Genomic DNA, 20600 nt, shown 5'->3' on the forward strand with positions numbered 1-20600 from the left:
TGAGAGGTAGTGGGATCAATGCCCACGTTCTCCAAGTTTGCTTAGGGATTACTTTTAACAAGAAGGCGAGAGCCTTCGAATAATGTAGGAGGCCACTGCACCATATCGAAGATCGTACACTTAGTTAACAAGAACGAAACTCTGAAGGTGACGTGTCCCTAAACCTGCCCATTTTTGTGATGCCTAATAAATGAAGTCCATTCTTTCATCGCAAATGTGCAACTAGTCATTGCTCATTGCTATTTGGCGAAGAAAAACTGCTGTACTCAGTCTAGTGGACGAGAAGCACCGTCACTTATATTCAGCATTTTGTGTGATACATCAGCTGTTGCAGTCAGAGGTAGGCTCCGTCTACACGTGATCGAGCGCCTGGAAACGTTAGAGATTGTCAGATATTTACTGAACAAAAGTTATTAGTTTACACGGTGCTGCTGTGTGCGGTGAACCCGCTGTAGTTTCCATTCCCAGTCACTAGCTGGCGCTGACACATGCATGCACACAGGCAGCAGTCTCTCAAGCATGGAAGCAGTTATAAAGGGTGAGCAGCACAAACACCACTCTGCTAACGGCCATTATTACTGTTGTTGAGCCACTTGTGCATGCGCAGGACCGCTATTGACTGCAGCCGTGTGTGGTGCGCACGTGCTATTTCACAAGTTGCGGCTTCTTTTGATACGTAAATGTGAATGACCGACAAAGTCCCATCCTGAAAGCTAGTTTTGAAAACATTTTGCTGCCAGAGAATCCGATTGTCGTTGTCGTGTAAACGAAAGTGCGAAACGCAACAGAAACGTTACAGTTCCACTTTCAAACAGCTTTGTGTAAACGGCCCCGTAAATTTGGGGTTTACGGTGTTTCGAGTATTCATTATCTTGTCCAAAATGAAAAAGGTAGCCTGAATGTCCTTTTTGCAGTACTTTTTTAAAAAACAATGTCATAAACGATGACGAAAGGGAGAAGCGCGTTCCCATTTCAAAAAGCTAAGAGGAAAATCCAACATCTAGCTTTGAAATGTCTTCAAAGAACTTATTTGAGGGGCTAAAAGATGACATCTTGTCACACAGAAAGCTATTGCTTGTCTGACAACTCGGTCGAAAACGGAAAAGGACATAAATCTGCTGTCAACGTCAGTCGTCCGAAGACACGAGAGAGTGCACGACAAGAATGGGATTCTAACCCATGCATGCTGAACATAACGCATTAGCAGTCCATCGCCTTGACCACTCGTCCACCTCGTCTAGAAATGCTTGCGTCCAGACTCATAAAACAATGAGTAGTCAAATACAAAGACAATTGCGAGCAGTCTAAAGACACGTGAGGGTTTATGATTACGAAAATTGGATAGTTCTTACCTGTCTTTGCCAATGGTAAGGGGAGTTAGCTCAAATGGTAGAGCGCTCGCTTAGCATGCGAGAGGTAGCGGGATCGATGCCCGCATTCTCCACACAGTTAGTCTTCTTACTACTAGCAGAAACCAAATTCCATAGCCACTAGCTCACGTCAAAGTACTGCCATTAAAAAAATACATAGCATACAGTATCACCACTACAAGAAGAAAGACATGAATTGAGGTCCATTTGTTGAATGGTAAGTAAACCCTATCCAACGTTTTGCGGGCACCGAACTAATCATAGCTCAGAACCTTGAAGCTCACAACAAATACTGGCAGTCCCAAATTTTGTGTAAAAAAAATAACACTGAAATTTTTTTCTTTCTCTACAGTTGGTAATCCAAGTTGCTTATGTAAAGAGTGAAATATGATTGCATAATAATGCCAACAAAGTTCTAAGCGCTCTCAAAAACCCCCCAACAGGCCTAATTTTCTGAAATTGGATCATCTTTGCATTCATTTGTAGAGGAACTACCTCAAACGGGAGAGCGCTCGCTTTGCATGTGAGAGGTAGTGGGATCAATGCCCACATTCTCCAAGTTTGCTTTGGGATTACTTTTAACAAGAAGGCGAGAGCCTTCGAATAATGTAAGAGGCCACTGCACCATATCGAAGATCGTACACTTAGTTAACAAGAACGAAACTCTGAAGGTGACGTGTCCCTAAACCTGCCCATTTTTCTGATGCCTAATAAATGAAGTCCATTCTTTCATCGCAAATGTGCAACTAGTCATTGCTCATTGCTATTTGGCGAAGAAAAACTGCTGTACTCAGTCTAGTGGACGAGAAGCACCGTGACTTATATTCAGCATAAATACGCTGAAATGCTTTTTTCTCCGCAGGGTGTCTGGGCTTTCCCTTAGAGATAGGGTAAGACGCTCGGTCATCTGGGAGGGACTCAGAGTAGAGCCACTGCTTCTCCACGTCGAGAGGAGCCAGTTGAGGTGGCTCAGGCATTTAATTAGGATGCCTCCTGGACGCCTCCCTGGTGAGGTGTTCCGGGCACGTCCCACCAGGAGGAGGCCCCGGGGAAGACCCAGGACATGCTGGAGGGACTATGTTTCTCGGCTGGCCTGGGAACGCCTTGGGATTCCCCCGGAGGAGCTGGCCCAAGTGGCTGGAGAGAGGGAAGTCTGGGTCTCCCTGCTTAGGCTGCTACCCCCGCGACCCGACCCCGGATAAACGGAAGACGATGGATAGATAGATGAAGTAAATCCAAAACGAAATAGATAATTTTAAAAGAGGTCAATTCAATCCGTTTGTAACATTTTAATTTATAAATTTATGTGAGTCTAACTGGATCCTCCTGCAACTTTCTCATTCTGACAACTTATTTATAAGAAACATCAAAATCTGGTACAGAACATCGGCCCACCTCATTTTTAAGGCTGTGTTTGTCCTATTGGTTATTTTTTTATGGCAAATAGGTGAACAATAAATGCTATTCTGTATTTTGATAAAAAATACTAATGTATTGCTGCTTGCTGTGTTTGAATTTGTACATCAATGTAAAAAAACACAATCATAACTCTGTTTAAAAAGGTTTGAGTTTTACGTTCTCTTAATGTAATGTCTAACATTTTTTTCTATCTTAGCTTGTATCATCTCTGATCTATTCAGCCGAGGTTTTTAAATCCTAGTTTATTTTCTTTTTTCTTTTTATTTCTTTATTTTTTCTTCTTACTGATTTAATCTATTGTACAGCACTTTGGTTACCCCTGTTTTTTTAAAATGTGCTATAGAAATAGTTGATTTATTGATTGATTGACTTATGAAAAGTGAAAAGTGCTATAGAAAAAAAATGACTTGACTTAACATTTGTTTTTCATATGCAACTTGCATAAAACATGTAGCTTATATGCAATATGTTACAAAAAACACAATTAAATGTCAAATCACAAATGTATAGTAACAGCTTGTATTATATTATCCAATTGCTAACCAGCCTGTGCTTTTCCTTTTTTTATTTCAAATTACAGAATGGCACTAAGAGACGTGCTGACAAAGAAATCAGTTGGACCATACTCAGCCCCCCTGCCTGCACTTTACATTAGGGTGTTAGAAGAGATACAATCTCCCAAAGTAATTTCTTGGGAATCTGATAAAACCACAGTAAAGCCCAAACTGATTAAAAAAAACTGTGGCCATTACAGATGAGCACAGTGTGGCAAAAGTCACTTTAATGGAGGACTTTGCTCCAAAATTATCTGTCCCCCAAAGTTACATTATTAAGGGGTACAGACTGCAGGGGAAAGCTCCCCCATACCACCTTCTAATAACCAAAGAGACCGCCATGTACAAGAGCTCCCCAGTGGCCATCAATGAAGCCCTGCTGCAGGAAGCCAGGGACCTTCTGAGCCCAGCATCAAAAATCACACTGCTGGCTCAGATAAAAGGTGCCAGGGGCCTCATTTCGGTTCAAGGACAGATAGTTAAAGTAAGTGGATTTTGTTCCAAACACAAGTAGCCTATTCACAGATGTCACTAGGAGCCTGTTCACTTGCAGTCAGTAGTAGTGGAGAAAATCTCCAATTTAAAATAACAATCAGACAGTAAAAACTTTTCAAGGACAAACCTTTTTTGGAGTATTGCTGCTTTGATAGCAGTTTTGTTAAATAAATAAATAAAATAAATAAAAACAAGTGGGTGGGAGGGGCAGTTTTAGTTAAAAACAATCAAATCATGTTTTGACAAAAATGCAAAAGGACAAATGTACATTAATCAATGTTTTCACTTAGCTCTCAGCACTGAAGAAGATCATCCCTGAACGGGAGGAAGTCCCAATGAGAAACCTCACTTTGGGGCAGGTATGAACAGAAATTATAAGCACGGGTAAAATACAGCCATTTTATTCCACGTTAAAAGCAAAATAGTCTATGTTTTCTCTGTCTAATGATAAGGTACTATTTGCAGAGTGGCCTAAGCAACAATATGTCTTAACTTGCAGAACAAGGCACGAGCATCGCTCACCTTATGGAGGGAGGCAGCAGCTGAAGACCTCCAAGTTGGAAGTGTTATTGAGGTAACACACATGAAGTTGAGGACCTCATCTGACTATGGTGATCAGCTGCAGAGTACAGCCTTCACTAAAATTGAGGTAATTTTTAGAAATGATACAAGAACCACAGCCACACACATACAAGACCCAAACAGTAAAGAATAAACAAGATGGACGCAAACAGAGGAAGGAGAAATGAAAAGTCTAGCATTCCTTAATGTAATTCATATCCTCCGTGGCCTTTTTTGCCAGCATTTTAGACAAAGATTGCATTTTGTTAAGAAGTGACCAAGTTATAGCCACTTCAGTTAAACAGGTAGAGAGGTCTGACTGTGGATCAGTCTGGTTTTCCTTCAAAGTTTATCACCAACTTTGTAGTAAGCACGATTCCTCATTGTTAGGTTGGTTAAACTGGATCTCTTAAAGAAACCATGGTCAAGTTGAACAAAAGTTTACTAAAATGAAGTTATGAGATGCTTAAGTGACTTCTTTTTTTTGGCAGGTGGTTACAAACACACTTTCACAGACAACGGAAGTTCTCGGGGTCACAGAGGGGCCAGCTGCAGACACACTGGAGCTCCTGGTTCTCGACCAGGAGCCGGTGCTGGTTGAACAACAAATGTGGGAACCTTTAGAGGAACTGTTAAAAAAAGACAAACTGTTTGTGTCTGTAGTCATCGTGGGGGAAAAAGTGAAAACAATCCAAGCAGTAGACCCTCAAACAGAAGAGTAATGTTTTTTTTATTATAGAATATCAAATATGCATGTAAATATTCCATAAAGTTCTTATGAGATCTGCTTTATTTTTTGAAATATGATTAGATTTTAGTGTTCTCTTGGGGAGAGGGTGGGTTTCATTGTGTTGATTGTTGGTGTTGTTGTAATGAAATATTGACTGTATTTTATTTTGTTGTTTGAATCACATTCTTTATTATTATTATTAAACAATCATTTAGTCCTAAATCGTGTTGAATTTTAAAAACACACAACATAAAACTTGGGACACTTTTTAGCCATTTCTGTTAAATAGAACGAAGATCAGTTTGAGTCAAACAATTCAATGTCAGATCACTAATGTACAATAACTGCTTCTATTACCCAGTGCAGGAGGCCAGCCCAGCATTCACAAACACACTGCTGATGTAGTGTGTTTGTGGAAAAAGGAAAAAGGTGGAAAAAAGGGAGGAGAAAGGTGTCCAAGGACAGGTAGTTGAAGTAGCTGTGGCAGCATTGGACTCATATTCTGCTCTGCTAATGCTGATTATAACCTGCTAATTCTAATTCTGCTAGATTCGGCCATTTTATACTCCTTAAAGTTTCCTTCAGCTGGGGGCGCAAAATGGCGGAAGAGGAGTAAGACGTGCTTCGCGTGGGCTCCCGCTCTAATTTCTTCTGTATATGGTTTTCCATTAAGTATCCTTGCTGTTTTGAGCATTTGGTCAGTCTGGACTCGACCCCTGAGTGATTCTAGCCTGGAAGAGTAGAAGAATGGCGACAAACTTGAGGAAATACAAATTTTCTAGCTCTGCTGCCAGGCCCGACACCCCCTTGGAGCAGACTACAGCTAAAGCCGGGAGCTCAGCACCTCCTTCTCCCTCCCACGGCGAGGTGGACGCACTCTCCTTGAAGTCTGACATCCTTGCCGCTATAAAATTCGATATCTCAGCTGTGATTAAATTGGAAATAAAAGAGGCCTTGGCTGAAGAGTTCACATTTTTCTAAAGGAGAGCTACAAGCGGTGAGAGCGGAAGTGGGTAACGGCACAACGCAACTTCGTGCTGACTTGGACCAAGTTAAACAGAGCGTCAAAGAGGTAGAAGACGGCTCATCAACCTGGTCCGATGAGGTTGTTACTCTACTTACCACCGTGATGAAACTGAAAGAAGAAGTGAATGGGCTCAAAAAAAAAAAAGGGGACGATATGGAAGAGCGCATGAGAAGGGGCAACGTGCGGATCATTGGGGTTCCCGAGACGCCAGAATCCAGCTCCACTACAGCGGTGGCTAAACTGTAGGAGTGTCTATTTTATAGTTTTCACTTCACAATTTCCCCCTTTTGGTCTCTGAAAGAGACCACCTTTAAACACAGCGCTCTATCTCTACTAGGTGCAGCACAGCCCGCGCCAGAAAAACCCCAAGGGCAAGATGTTGAATGCAGGGGTAAAACAGCAACGGTGCCCCAGCCCTCCATGGCGGCGGCCCTTTCTAGCACAGCGCACACACCAGTACAGAAGAGAACTAGCCCTATTCCGAGAAACAAACAAAAGATCATGTATATGTGTGTTACGTCCCAAACCCAACTTAAAAAAGAGGGAGAGGGAATAGCATTTAACTAAATGAAAAGAGGTGTTTGAAACAGAACTGGTTTTATTCAGCTTTCTTAAATGTGAAAGTTTGACATTACAAAATCAAATAAAGGCCAAAATGATAGTTAAACATCAAAATCATGACCAAGCATCTGCAGACCAAACAGAACAAAAGGAGGTAGACATAAAGCCACACTATACACTGAACCTGTGGCTTGTACCAGGACTTAAACCAAACAAAAGGTAAAGATAAAAAAAACAGAAACAATGTGACTAAGCCCCTTCAAAAACACATTGGGCAACAAAAACACAAGTTCTTTTGTCGGCTCACAACAAAGACTTTACTATTCTGTCAAAAGAGTCACAAGTTACCAGAAAGATTCAAAGTTTGCCAAAAACAAACACCCAGCAAAGTGGCAAGCTGCTCAAACAAATGACACAGCCGCCCTGAGGATGAGGAAGGCCTGGTCTTTATGTGCCAGGTCCTGTGCGGATTGGTTGAGTAATTAACGGCAAGGCCCAATCCGGAGCGAGTGGAGGTCGGCACCACGAAGTTACAGAAGGAAGCGCTCAATGACTTATATGGATAGACATGACATCACATGACTTTGGATGAGCTAAAAACGCCGCCATCTTACGATAGTAATTCTGTCCCGCTTTTGCGCTTATCTATACAGGAATGCCTTCCTATTGTGCTGCATTTTTCTGCACAAATCTTCACGGAAAATGTCCGGACGGCGTTCCATTTTATCGGTAAGTGTTTTTCTTTTAATAACAAGGCTGCTTAACAAGGAGATTAGTGCCTGAGTCTAACTTTACTGTAGAAGACGTGCATCAATACTGGACGTTATTAGCGCTAGTTTTAACGTAAAACTTTCTGTGTTATGCTTCGTGAAGTCAAGCTCTCGTGTTTAAACATAAACATGTGTGGTATTAACTGAAAAGTTAGAATCAGGGAAGTGACTGCCTTGCTACTGCAAAGTTCATGGAGATAAAATGCCTTAACCGTGCTTAAGATAATTTTATTATGTACCAAAAATGCAGACTTACATTTGTATAATTGTGTAATCAATGCATTTGCACACTGTCATATCATAAACATGTTTTGTTTCTGCTTTCAGGAGGTAGACACCCTGTTTGACATCTTTAACTAACATAATCTGCACTGCAATGGCTTCAAACATCCTATATGTCAAAGCAACTGGCCCGAAGTTGCTGAAAAAGATAAATGGTAAGAACTCATTTTATTGGATATTTAAACTAAATGACACTTACATGAAATTGAGAGCATATATAAAGTTCTTTCCTGTTATTTAAATAACATTGCAGGTTTTTAAATTGTAAAATCCTGAAATCTTGATGTTTATGTATTAATATGTTTCATCAATGCAGGCATGCTGTTATTGTGCAGGTGGATTAAACAACAACCCCAGTTGTCTACAGTTCATGGCTGTCTTCCGTAAGCTGATTGTGCACAGCGGAGTGTTACCCAGCACAAGCAGAAATGTGGCCATCATGGACAGCACACAATGCCTCAAGTTGTCTGAAGCGGGGCATCGTGAGGCGGCAGAGTCGCCGTTTAACGACAACAACTTGGACCACACATACTGCACGTGGATATCAATAAAACATGTTATGTTTGTGTCAAACATTGTCACCTACATTGCAGGGTTTGTTGTGCGTCGGATCATGTCTGCTGTATGTTGTGATGTCTGCAAAGCATCCTTAGTGTCAGCTGCTATTCAACCATGTCATGAGGAGTTGTATCAGTTGTTAAAGTTGAAAAACGAAGGGGGCTTGTCGCACCATCACAAGGTGTAGTCTACATCCTCACAGCAGCAAAAAAAGGTATCAGGCTGGTCATGAACACTGCGTCAGCAAAGAACATCTGTTCTGTAAATAAAGTAACAATGTATGTGAAAAATGAATGTGGGGACATTGATCCACTTTGTGTTGGGGAACACACAACAGAGTCTCAATATGGAATAGATAACCATTACTTTGACATCATCAAAGTCTTGGTTGCCTGTTACTACACCATCAGGCAGAAACACATCGCACGTTTACACTCCTCACATCTGAAAAAAAGAGTCTGTACAACAAAAACTAAACAAGGTTATACTTTTCAAAGGCCACTAACTGCTTTCTGACAATGTATTATGATCTGGCAATTTTAAATTTGGTGTTTACATTTGTTGTTCTTAAAATACACTAATGGTGTAATGGTGGGATATCTGTACTTGCTTTCATTTCTGAAAAGCTTGTGACTTTTAATTTTTGTCTTTAATGAAAATTTTCATTCTTTTTTTTATCATTTATTTATTTTTTTCTTCTGGTGTATAGTCTGTAAGACAAATTATACATTTATCCCATTTGTTCTGTATTGCTTATACCATTGCTGATTTGACTACCGTTGTGATTGTAAATAAAAAGCTCTGGATTTGCGTTTCTGTTAAATTCATGGTTGCTATTATTTAAATTACAATAACCAAGTATTTGTGACATTGTATAATAAAGTACATGCACTATTGGGCTCATCTTACCCACTAAAAAAAATTATGTCGTTAGTCCTCAGCATTGTTTATATAGCCCTGCGCCTTTAAGTATACTGTAGCAAGATGGCGCCGCTTCCGCCGCATCTCGGCCCGAGCCTTTAAAGCGGCGTGTCATGTCTATCCATATAAGTCATTGGGTATATTACAGCCTTCTAGGGCAAAATCTTTTGCAATAATGGCAAAAAAAGGAACATTCAAATTTTGCTTTGGGTGTTCTAAACACGCCTGTGTTAACAGATAGCAGAGCGTCCCTGAGTGGGCTTGAACCACCACCCTTTCAGTTAACAGCCTAATGCACTGACCAATTGCGCCACAGAGACCATGCAGCTTGCCTCACGCTTTTGGGGTTGACCTCCGAATGCAACAGCTAAAAAAAAAAAAAACACGAGCGCGGGAATGAGTTATGAGTTTTGTGATATTTATCGTGTTTGCATTTTATAGTTAGGGTGTAGTGTGGTGTGTTTAGTGTTAAACTTATTCAGTTTTGTTGTGTTTGAGCCAAAAAAATGAGGTGATTTTTGAACGTGGAGCTCCAGCTTGTTGGAGGTTCAGACCCAGAGATGATGGAAGGAGAAGCTCAGAGGCAGAGATGGAGATACAAATATTAATAATAATAATAAAAAGAGTCTTGGACAGACAGTGAGGACTTTGTTGATGAACTAGGTTATCCATTATTTTTTAGAGAAGGATTACTGGAAACAGAATCACATTTTGTCTGTCTCCCTTCCAGCCAAAATAATAACAAGAGACAGATTCAGATCCATAATTTTGGAAGCATATTTTGAGCATACATCAGGATATATTTTATAACATTTACCTGAATGATCCTGCATGAACAGGACATAGAAAATGACCAAAACTAAGAATGTGATGTGCCCCTCTGCCTTGTTTTGGACAGAAACTGTTTATATAAGTAGCCCAAAGGATTTATGGCAATTTTTAGAACTCCTGAGTGTTTTGTCTAAAAAACGCCTAAGAAATTATCAACATTTTAATGGAGAAAGTCTATATAACTTTGTTGTTTGCTCAATTTGTTCATGTTTTTATGAATATTACTGATTATATTTGCACTCTAAGTTGTAAAAACATTTCATTAAGTATGTTTGTGGTTTTTACAGTAAAAAAACTAAGACATTTCCACTCGGATTTTATGTTTTTTGTGTGATTGTAGGTCTGTTGTGTTAATACAGTAGGTCAAAAGTAAAATATTACTTGAAATTCACACTTGGGAGGTTGTGCTGAAAAAAATGACCCCAAACATGGCAGGTTAAACCACTTTTAGGGTGAAATATAAAGCAAATTTAAAATAGTCCAAAAAACGTCCAGTTTCACCCTAGACCCCAGAGGGTTAATGTGACTCAACTGTGCTCTGCTCGTTACCGTGAGCCTCAGTCAGGGAAGCCATCCATCCATCCATTTTCTTAACACCCTTGTCCCTTAGTGGGGTCGGGAGGGTTGCCGGTATCATGTGTTCCAATTGTCAGGCTGCTTACTGACGACATGATATAAAACGCTTAATATCCAGACAGCGCTAATAATCCATAAGCTCTCATTTCTCTTAAAAAAGAAAAAGCAATTCACATAAGCAATTAATGTTTGAAGGAACTTTGAGTTAATTTCTCTTTCCCACTCTCCAGGCCTGGAACCAAGCATCATCAGACCATAGACGGTAAGTCATATTTGCTTCACAAAGCTGCTAATTTAGAAAAAAAAGTTATGATAATAGGAAAAACAGATACTCTAAACTAATTCAAAAATAGGTTTGATAAATAACATCATTTAGGGAGTTTAAAGTAAAAGGAATAATAGGTGGTCAAAGAACGAGATGAAATGAATTTCCTCCAATGGGTTGATGGGCTCTCCATCAGACATGGGGTCAGAAGCTCAGTCATCTCGGAGAGGCCGAGATGACTGAGCTGTTGCTCCTCTACATCCAGTGTCCCTCATTGGTAAAATTACATTGCAACAGCAGAAAGTGACAGGCAATTTGTTCACACAAACATACATATACCAATGTGTGTTTATAAATATGCACACACAGAGAATTAAGAGAAACATACTGTAGAGGAAGGGCAAAATTACAACCAAAAAATACTTTGGTAGACTTTAACATTTACTCCCATCCTAAGGAATATGCATATGAGAGGGACAATTTAAGAGATGTGCATTTTGCCTAAAATATTTGAAATACTAACAATATGAAATTTATTAATATAGAAAATGTTTTTCTAGGGTATTAAAAACATACTGTAATAGTTATGGTTAAAAATGCATTCAGAATCTATATTTTACCAAGCAGTGAAACAAAGATCTCAAGTATTGCATGGGGTAGAGTTTTAACAGTACTCAAAATTGACTCTGCATCCATATTTGTTTCATCTTCCTTCCCCTCAGATTTGACGACATACATGTAACACAGTTCCTGTCTTGTCCTTCTAGTGTTGCACTTCATGTGGAGATGCAAAGACTGCGAGAGTGTGTTTTCCAGAAGATCTGAATTGCTCAAGCACTACAAACTAAACCACAGGCATTATGGACGGGGCTATTCATATCCATGCACATATTTAAGTTGCGCATGTAGATTCAAGACCTGGAATGCTTTATTGAACCATTTATCAAGATATCATCCAGTCCACCAAACAGTTACCAATGACTTAACTACATTCAAATGCCCCATTTGTGATTCTAATCAACTTTCCACTGAGAGAGATTTTTTTCAGCATATATTTCAACATCTCAAGAACAAGGAAACAGTCACATGTGTGTTTCAGGATTGTGTTTATCAAACAAATAATTACGAGAACTACAAAAGTCATAAGTACAGAAAACATTCTGATGCTAACAATACATTGAAGACTGGGATTACTGAAAAAATACAATTAGACTGTGGTGAAGAATTGTGTGCTAGTTTTGGCACTGACATTTTTGATCAGGACAGTACTGTGCAAGATAATCCAAATCACACATTTAACAGGAACGATTCTGAAAACTTAGAGAGAGATATTGAACTTAAACTTGCATCAGTTCTTCTAAAGTTAGAAAGCAGTTATCTTGTTTCAAATGCAGCTATTGATGATCTATTGCAGGAGTTAAACTATTTAATTGGTTCTTTGTCTCTGCCTGTTACATGTAGAACTATAACCCAAATATTACACAATCATCGTTGCCAGTTTGACCCATCAGTTGTTGAAAAACTTGCCAAGGCCCTCTGTGAAACAAACCCTGTAAAAAAAGCAATAGGAAAGAAAGGCTCCCTTTCTAGTGCCTGGAGACGAAAAAAATTCTATAAAAGACATTTTAAAGTGGTAGAACCTGAAGAATATATTCTTGATAAAAAAAATAGAAAGTCATTCCAGTATGTATCAATCCTAAAGTCTTTGCAGCAAGTTCTTGATTGTGAGGTTATCTTGGATCAGACTGATAACTTAAATAGTCTTAATAAAGTACCACAAAGAAGGGATGTTCATGCATATAGGTCTTTCTACGATGGGTCATTTTTCAGTGAAAATGAGCTTTTGAGTAAGGAGGAGAGCATTTCATTAGTATTATATATTGACGATTTCGAAATATGCAACCCTCTCGGGACATCTAAACGGAAACATAAAATTTGTGGTGTATACTGGATTCTTGGAAATTTACCACAGGAGTGTAATTCTAACTTGTCTTCCATTTATCTGGCTGCTTTAATCAAAACTAATGATTTGAAGTCCTATGGTTACGAGAAAGTTTTAGAACCTTTACTTAATGAGCTTGTGATTTTGGAACAAAAAGGGGTCTTTGTCTCAAAGTTGGGGAGAGCTGTAAAAGGCACAGTTCAGTGCGTGGTTGCAGATAATCTTGCTGCCCACAGTATTGGTGGCTTTGTAGAAAACTTCACAGGGTCATACATATGTAGGTTTTGTCTTGCAGTTAAAACAGACATTCAAACTACAGAGGTTAAAACTGGTGCATTTACCTTGAGAACTAAAATCATTCATGCGGATTGTTTAAAAAATATCGAGGAACATGAATTGCCAAGTTATCGGGGTGTGAAATCAGCGTCCATTTTATCGCATTTGTCATATTTTGACATTACTACAGGTCTTCCTCCAGACATTGTACATGACCTGTTTGAAGGAGTTGTTCCTTTTGAACTAGCTTTGTGTCTGGGTGTTTTGATTAAGAAAAAGTATTTCACTTTGGCATCACTGAATGATGCAATAGCATCTTTCAACTTTAAGGGTACTGATAGAACTAATCGACCTCAACAAATTTCCCTCCATTTTGAAGCCAAAAAAAGTGTTGGGGGTAACGCACATGAGAATTGGAGTTTGCTCAGATTCTTACCTTTGTTGATTGGACACAGTGTGCAACATGAGGAGCCAGCTTGGCATATCTTAACAGACTTGAGGGACATTGTTGATCTTGTGGTCTGTCCCATGCACACAGAGGACTCTATTGCCTACCTTGACTTTAAGATCTCAGAACACAGAGCACAATTCCAGGAGGTTTTTCCTAATTGTGACCTTAAACCAAAACACCATTTCTTGGAACATTACCCACAGTTGATTCGCCAGTTTGGTCCTTTAGTAGCCTTATGGTCCATGCGCTTTGAAGCTAAGCATAGTTTTTTTAAAAGAGTTGCAAGAAATATCAAGTGCTTTAAAAATGTCCTCTGTACTCTTGCAGACAGACACCAGTATCAGATGGCACATCATTTGGATGTATGTGGTTTTACAAAACCTCATTTGGAAGTTACAAATGTTTTCACAGTAACAACTGATGTTCTTGATAAGGGAATCGTAAATGCTCTCAAACAGAAGTTTTCAAATCTGGCCACAGTATGCATGACTAAAAGTGCAACATTTAATGGACTAAAGTATAGATGCGGGATGATCTTGATCCATGGCTCATTGGGAGGATTACCAGAGTTCATTGAAATCATCCAAATGGTGATCCTGGCAAACCAGCTATTCTTTCTGGTCAGAAAACTTGAGGGGTGGTATCTTGAGCATTATAGATCTTACAATCTCAAAACATCGTCAGACAAAGAACTGAAACTGGTTGAGCTACAAGACCTAACGGATGTTTACCCGCTGGTAGACTACAAAATTCGAGGAATGCGTCTTGTGACAGTGAAAAGATATGTCCACGTTTTATGGTAATATAAGATTGTACAAAAAACGTAATGCATGTTTACAAAAGATTTTATTTTTTCTTTATGGCTGAAACTACCTTTTATTTTGTCTTCCCCTCTATAAGCAAATGTTCTAACATTCAACTAATGTATATAACGTATATTGTGAAGATTTTAAATAGCGGCCTACATCACTTAACTGTGTTTATGCACTTTTCTCAGATTGCCATGGCAAGTTCAAAACCTGCAAGACTGAAGGTGATTCTAGGAGAGAGCAACACTGAAAAACTGACTCTTCCAAATGGCATACCAGATTCTCTGGATGATCTTCTCAGCAAGGTGAAGGATACCTTTGGTTTAAAGACCAACATCAGACTGCAGTATATGGACAAAGACTTTGGTAATGACTTCTTCAACCTCAGCTCAACTTCTGACCTTGAGGACTTGGGAACAGTCAAGGTGATTCAAGAAGAAGCAGTTCAACCTTTTGTTGACATTGAAACAGCTCCATCTTCTTCTGCAGTTCACTCAGATGACAGCAGTTCTTTAGCTTCAAATGACACTATACTCCTCTCCTCCCCTGAATCCTTCTCATCGCGAACACAACAATGGCCAGCCAACTTTCCCATTCCCATGTTTTCGTATGACACTGAACGTCAGCTACAGAAGGGGAACTCTGAGTATAAGGCAAACAACAAAATATTGACAGTTACCCCACGAATGAAGACTGACATCCTAAATAGATTAGTAGAAGAGATCTACAGATACAGAGCCTATCCAGAGGATGCACAGTTCTGTGTAGTTGCAGAGGCCTTGATTAAAAAACATCCATGTTTAAAAGAGCCTGGTTCATTCAATGGTTGCTACGGTTGGAAACAAAGGCTGAAGTACAAAATGGGAAACTACAGGACTCTACTCAAGTTTCAAGGATGTCCAGAATTGACTGTTAACTCGCTTAAAAACAAAGCCAGTACTTCGGTGTGTCCCGCTGCAAAAATAAAGAAGCCAAGACGAGCTGAAGCCAACTTCTATCCATCCTTTCCAGTGGGAGAAACACAAGAAAGTATGGAAAAAGAGAGAATTGAACTCTTGACAGCAATCAAGAAAAGGAACAATGACAAGGTCATTGCGGACAAAATGGCTCGTACCTTTGCCTACAGGCGTCAAGAGGTGGTGAATGAAGAACCTGGCATCGAGGATTTCAAGGACAGATGGCCTGCTCTGTTCCAACAGAAAGAGGTAGTAATGCAGATTGAGGATTTTTACTTAGATTTGGGAATGATTGGTCAGTATTTACTTTAAGTAATTTTGTAACATACTAAATAAGTTTTATTTTGTTTCTCAGATTAATGCGGAGTTCCTGAGACTCATGGCTCTTCCTCTTGAGCAGACTTTCTTTGCCCAGTTGGACAGGGTCTCAAGTCAACTGATTGAAGTCATCAAAGCCAAGGGAGGAGCAATACGTGCAAAAATAGCTGGGACCATGAAAATCTATGAGGAGGTATGGATATTATCGATAGGAACACTGAGGGACATTTACCATTTTAAATTTAAAACAAAGAAGTTAAAGTCTAGTAACTTTCAGACTTCTTGTTAAAATTATTTATACTTGATACACTTTGTGCAAAGCTAATATCACTCAAAGAAAAGCAAGTTTAACTGTCTTGTGTATATTTGGTGGATTTAGTCAGTCTGTATTGTGGTTCATTCATGAATTTCATAAAATACACCTTTCTATCCAACTTGCCAGAAACTAGTGCTTTTGTTAAATTTTTTGAGCTTATTTTTAAATTTGAATTTTTTAAATGTTAGACTTGTATCAATTTTATGCTGCAAGATATCTCTTTAATGACAAATGATATTCATTAGTACCAGTAGATTGCGCTAAGAAAAAGCCTTAACCTCAACAATATAGTTTAGTTCAGGGGTGGGCAACTCCAGGCCTCCAGGGCCGGTCTCCTGCAACTTTTAGATGTGTCTCAACTTCAACATACCTGAGTCAAATAATGAGGTCGTTAGCTGGACTCTGGAGAACCTGACTGCATTTAGGAGATGATTCAGCTGTTGGTTTCAAGTGTGTTGGACCAGGGAGACATATAAGAGCTGCAGGACACCAGACCTCCAGGACCAGGACTGCCCACGCCTGGGCTAGTTTCACAAATTGAGACTTGAAGCATAAATGTTGCAGAGGTGGAATTTGCCTAATTTTGAGAGCACCATTAAAACCCGGTGGACATGTGGGCTTCACATTATGGTATTTGTTAGTCCGTTGCTGTTGTGAATAGCCTGAATATATTACTGTTACATCAGAAATCTTCTGAGATATGGAATATTGATGATAAATTTTCTCCAGGTGGAGGACATTGGGATTCGAAGGGAATGTGTTCTGAAAGGGCTCATCACCTTTCTTGGAGAGAATCCAGAAGACTTTATTAAGGAATACTATGTAAGTTTCTTTTAAAGGTTTGAAGCTGCATCTTATCCCATTCAGGAACATTTAAAAATTCAATGTCAGTTGCTTGTACCTTTTTAGATTACTTCTGACCTGGCTTTTCTATTTGTAAACATCTTTTTTAATACATGAGGCAGATTTGGTTTCATAATTATAAATTTAACATGGGTATGTCCTGCTTAAATCCAGCAGTGGTGTGCTTTACTATTCAGCTATCAACTTCATTTCCTGTTCACTAAAATAATAAACAAGTTAATAAGAATGTTTTAGTCATGCTATTTTCATATCGGCTCCAAAATATCTGATAAACAAGATGACCATTGGCTGGATTACTATTCTGCTTTGATGTATAATCTATGAATTGCAATATGACAATACACATGCTTGCATTATCTTTTCAAAAAACATTAAAAATCACCCTTTAAGTTATTCTATTTGTAAAGCAACTTTGAACTTAGAAAATTTATCAAGGATATTTCAGATGCCATAAATGATTCTCTTCAATTCACAAGCTGTACACTTATACACTTATACTTGATGCTTGCATTCATGAGACTTTTATTTTTCAGTTGACACATTAGTTACAATCTTCAAGTTTAACATATTGTTTATCTCACTACAGGACAGCTGTGGAAATGATGCCCAGATGGAACTCAAACAACTCACCCTGGCAGTGTTTGTGATTCGGAAGGAGGGAGAGGGAATGAAAGAATCCCCAGAAGACATTGGCATCGTCATTGAGGGAGTGGAAGTGTTACATGACCTGACTTCAGTTGCCTCAGCATGTGCCCTGCTTCTGGGTTTGATATATGCCCTTAACCTGGCTTATCCAAAGCCTCTGCGCTTCACATTTGAAGTGTTTCAAAAAATCTTCATGCAACTTGACCAACACAAGATGTCTCCTAAAGTTCAGAATTTGTTCGGAAGACTTCAGACCTCACAGTAAAGACAATTAATTGCATGTTGTGCAAAACGACAGATTATTTTCTGTCTTTGTTTGAACATGAGGTTGCCATGTTTTGGAAGCTAAACCTCAAGAGACTGAACTTTTTCAATTTCTTTTGGGACATTGTGCATGTTAAAGCCAAAGCATTAGTAGGCTGCTGTAGTATTGTTTACAGACACTTTTAACAGCGTTCTTTCATTTTTCAATTTGGATCAGCATATTTGTGCAATGCTTAATCTGAAAGTTGGAGGATGGTAGCTCTTCAGAACTGGACTTGGGTACCCCATGTTAAGTTTACTAAAAAACAAACCCAATTAAGCAGAAAAGCAAAAGATCTGTGTAGTATGTTCAGTGCACAATATGTTGTGAAAAATCTGAGTTTGTGATTTCACAATAAAATATAAAATTTTCTATGTGCAATTTAGATTTATTATAACCACGTTGAATTTTTCAGAAGTGTAAAGGAATTTTACTGCTATTTTAAAAGCTAAAACATACTTTAAAAGTGACTTATATTTAAGCATTATTATAAGTACAAAATAAGTATAAACGACTTTGGGGTAGTTTTGTTTTTTAAGTTGGAACAACTTAAATTTTTGAGTTGACTTTCTATAAATTTAAGTAAGATGGATTAAAAATTTTTATATGAACTAAAGTAAATAAATTGAGTTGGACTGACCTACATTTGTCAAGTTAAACAAACTAAAAAAATTAAGTTGATCCAACTTAATTGAATTACTTGTTACCTACAGAAGTAATTCAATTAAGTTGGATCAACTTTTTTCTTTTTAGAGTGCATAACTGCTTATACAGCAGGCATAAAACCTACAAAAGAAGCTAGTATGCCCTTTTCTGTGTGACAGTCAAGGAAGTGTATATCAGGTTAAAGTGGGTGGATGGTTTGAACCCAAACGCAGACTGACACAGAGCTCCAAAGAAAAACTAACTAATTAAAAAAAAAAAAAAAAAGGCTGATGTGGCAGCAACAAAAAACAAATTAAAAACCTTAAAAAGTCCAGATTTGCAAGGAACACGAGGGGCGAGACACAAGGAAAACCGGACAGCACATGACAGTGACAATGAACCAGTGACTAGTGGACAGAAATTAACAGGTTTTAAAGGCTGAGGGTAACAAGGAAGTGGAAACAGGTGACTGATTAGAAACAAGGGACAGGTGTGGGTGGTTGAGGCAGGCTGACAGATACTGAACTGAGGACAGGTGAATAATGACAGGAACACAAAGGCCACAGGGAGCAAAAACTATACAAGGACTTACAACATAAAACTAAACATAAGGAAAACAAAATAACAGAATTAAAGAAACAATAAACCTAATACAAAAATAAACTTAAAGATACCCAAATCCTGACGGCACTGGCACGGTAGATGCTGTAGATTCAGTTCAACAGGGCCCCAGCCTGACTCCAGACCTCCCCTAGCCGAACCATACAGTCACTCCATCTTTAGTTGAAATGACCTATGGCTGAAGTGTAGCGTCATTCATCCTCTAGGAGTGCCACACCTGGCACCATTTTAGGTCAGATTCTAATTCATAAACACATTGTTGACAAGGTATGCCTATGTAAGATATTGTTATTACTTACTGTGCCATTCACCAGAACTTTGTTATTAACATGGAAAGTTCAGACATTCTTTAACAAATCTGTTACAACGCTGATTGTATAAGTCCATTGCTTTTGAGCCATGTAGCTGCTCCATGGTGAGGCCAGTCTTCTTGTACACTAAATAATAAACAATATTGTAGTATGGAGTGGGAGGTAAATTGTCGGCCTCAGCCAACATGTCGTCCTTTTTTTTACCTCAAACAGTAGCAATCTTCTGCATATATCTTTCCCTCACACATTGATCAAGAGTAAGTAAATACCAGTGGTGGGAAGTAACGAAGTACAAGTACTTTGTTAATGTACTTAAGTACCATTTTTGTGTATCTGTACTTTAGTAGATTTAATAATGGATACTTTCTACTTTTACTCCACTACATTTTACAGTAAGTATCTGTACTTTCTACTTCACTACATTTCTACAAAACCGTTGCGTTACTTGTTACATCCAAGTCGCATTTCGATATTTTGATTTGTTCGTTAGTTTGAAAGTATCCAATGGCGAGAGAGGAGTCAGTCCACTGGACCAATGCAAAGCGAGAAAGAACCATTAGGCCCTCCCTCAAGAAGAGCAAGGCAGTACGCAGCACCTGCAGAATCACTAACACCCAGAATGGAGTCCGGTGATAGACAACCAGAAGACCTGCGCCACCCATGGCCTTATTTAAAAGATTTATTTGAAATAACGGGTCAAGTTTACCTTAAAGTGGCCAACTCTTTGCTATTCCTGTATCAATTTGATACAGTAGAGGCTTCCGCACTTCCCATATATGTGCCTTCTGTCACTTTTTTCAGCAGTTAAAACTGTTTCATCCGTTGTTAACACGTCGTAAACTGCTTTTCTGAGCCGCCTTTAAATGCAGCATGAGCGCTAAGACGCTAGCTGGGTTTACAAATGTGGGGCAGCGAAGGATACTTGCTGCTGTGCAGAGTTGCTCAGGTGTACGTTAGAATCATGGCAGCAAAACAGCAAAACGCTAACTTTGCACAGTTTTTCCCCCAAACTAACCGACTGAGTTGAGTAAAACTGTTAGATACTGTTAGCTAATGTTAGCTAAAAGATGACTATACCAGTACAGCACCTTGAGCTTGTTAAGAAGTAGCCTGTAGGCTACTGGTGTTTTTGTTTAGGTTCAAAAGTGGGTAGTACTTGTTACATTTACTTGAGTAACCATCCCTGTTAAACTCATCTGGATCCAGGGCTGTTTTCATTAGA

At 39.0% G+C, this 20600-nt stretch overlaps 2 protein-coding genes and 2 non-coding genes across 6 annotated transcripts; 3 read left to right on the plus strand and 1 right to left on the minus strand.

The window, feature by feature from the left end:
- Positions 1-1371: 1371 nt before the first annotated feature.
- On the plus strand, positions 1372-1444 carry trnaa-agc. The gene has a single exon. It is a non-coding gene; the product is annotated as a tRNA-Ala (tRNA).
- Positions 1445-2444: 1000 nt separating this feature from the next.
- On the plus strand, positions 2445-8534 carry LOC108246728. 3 transcript variants are annotated; one of them, XM_037978767.1, is made up of 6 exons: positions 2445-3827; positions 4129-4197; positions 4338-4487; positions 4891-7446; positions 7815-7924; positions 8105-8534. In XM_037978767.1, the coding sequence occupies exons 1-4, from the start codon at positions 3573-3575 to the stop codon at positions 5119-5121; spliced, it is 705 nt and encodes a 234-aa protein (XP_037834695.1). In that variant the 5' UTR covers positions 2445-3572; the 3' UTR covers positions 5122-7446; positions 7815-7924; positions 8105-8534. The 3 variants fall into 3 exon arrangements, with proteins under 3 accessions (XP_037834695.1, XP_037834696.1, XP_017289904.1); XM_037978768.1 differs by having other exon boundaries at positions 4891-7924; positions 8086-8534; XM_017434415.3 differs by having other exon boundaries at positions 4891-7924.
- On the plus strand, positions 7864-16106 carry LOC112451301. Its single transcript, XM_037978709.1, has 4 exons — positions 7864-7924; positions 8105-8391; positions 14587-15603; positions 15710-16106. Exons 1-4 carry the CDS (start codon positions 7864-7866, stop codon positions 15959-15961), a joined length of 1617 nt encoding a protein of 538 aa, XP_037834637.1. The 3' UTR covers positions 15962-16106.
- On the minus strand, positions 9495-9568 carry trnan-guu. The gene has a single exon. It is a non-coding gene; the product is annotated as a tRNA-Asn (tRNA).
- Positions 16107-20600: the final 4494 nt, after the last annotated feature.

The sequence above is a fragment of the Kryptolebias marmoratus genome, linkage group LG12 (genome assembly GCF_001649575.2).
Source record: "Kryptolebias marmoratus isolate JLee-2015 linkage group LG12, ASM164957v2, whole genome shotgun sequence".
Lineage (NCBI taxonomy): Eukaryota > Metazoa > Chordata > Actinopteri > Cyprinodontiformes > Rivulidae > Kryptolebias > Kryptolebias marmoratus.

Coding starts and splice junctions, on each gene's coding strand:
- LOC108246728 (XM_037978768.1), top strand. CDS start 3,573: ATGGAGGACTTTGCTCCAAAATTATCTGTCCCCCAAAGTTACATTATT. Junction 3,828..4,128: donor TTCAAGGACAGATAGTTAAA/GTAAGTGGATTT, acceptor GTTTTCACTTAG/CTCTCAGCACTGAAGAAGAT. Junction 4,488..4,890: donor CAGCCTTCACTAAAATTGAG/GTAATTTTTAGA, acceptor TTTTTTTGGCAG/GTGGTTACAAACACACTTTC.
- LOC112451301 (XM_037978709.1), top strand. CDS start 7,864: ATGGCTTCAAACATCCTATATGTCAAAGCAACTGGCCCGAAGTTGCTG. Junction 7,925..8,104: donor GTTGCTGAAAAAGATAAATG/GTAAGAACTCAT, acceptor GTTATTGTGCAG/GTGGATTAAACAACAACCCC. Junction 8,392..14,586: donor TGCGTCGGATCATGTCTGCT/GTATGTTGTGAT, acceptor CACTTTTCTCAG/ATTGCCATGGCAAGTTCAAA.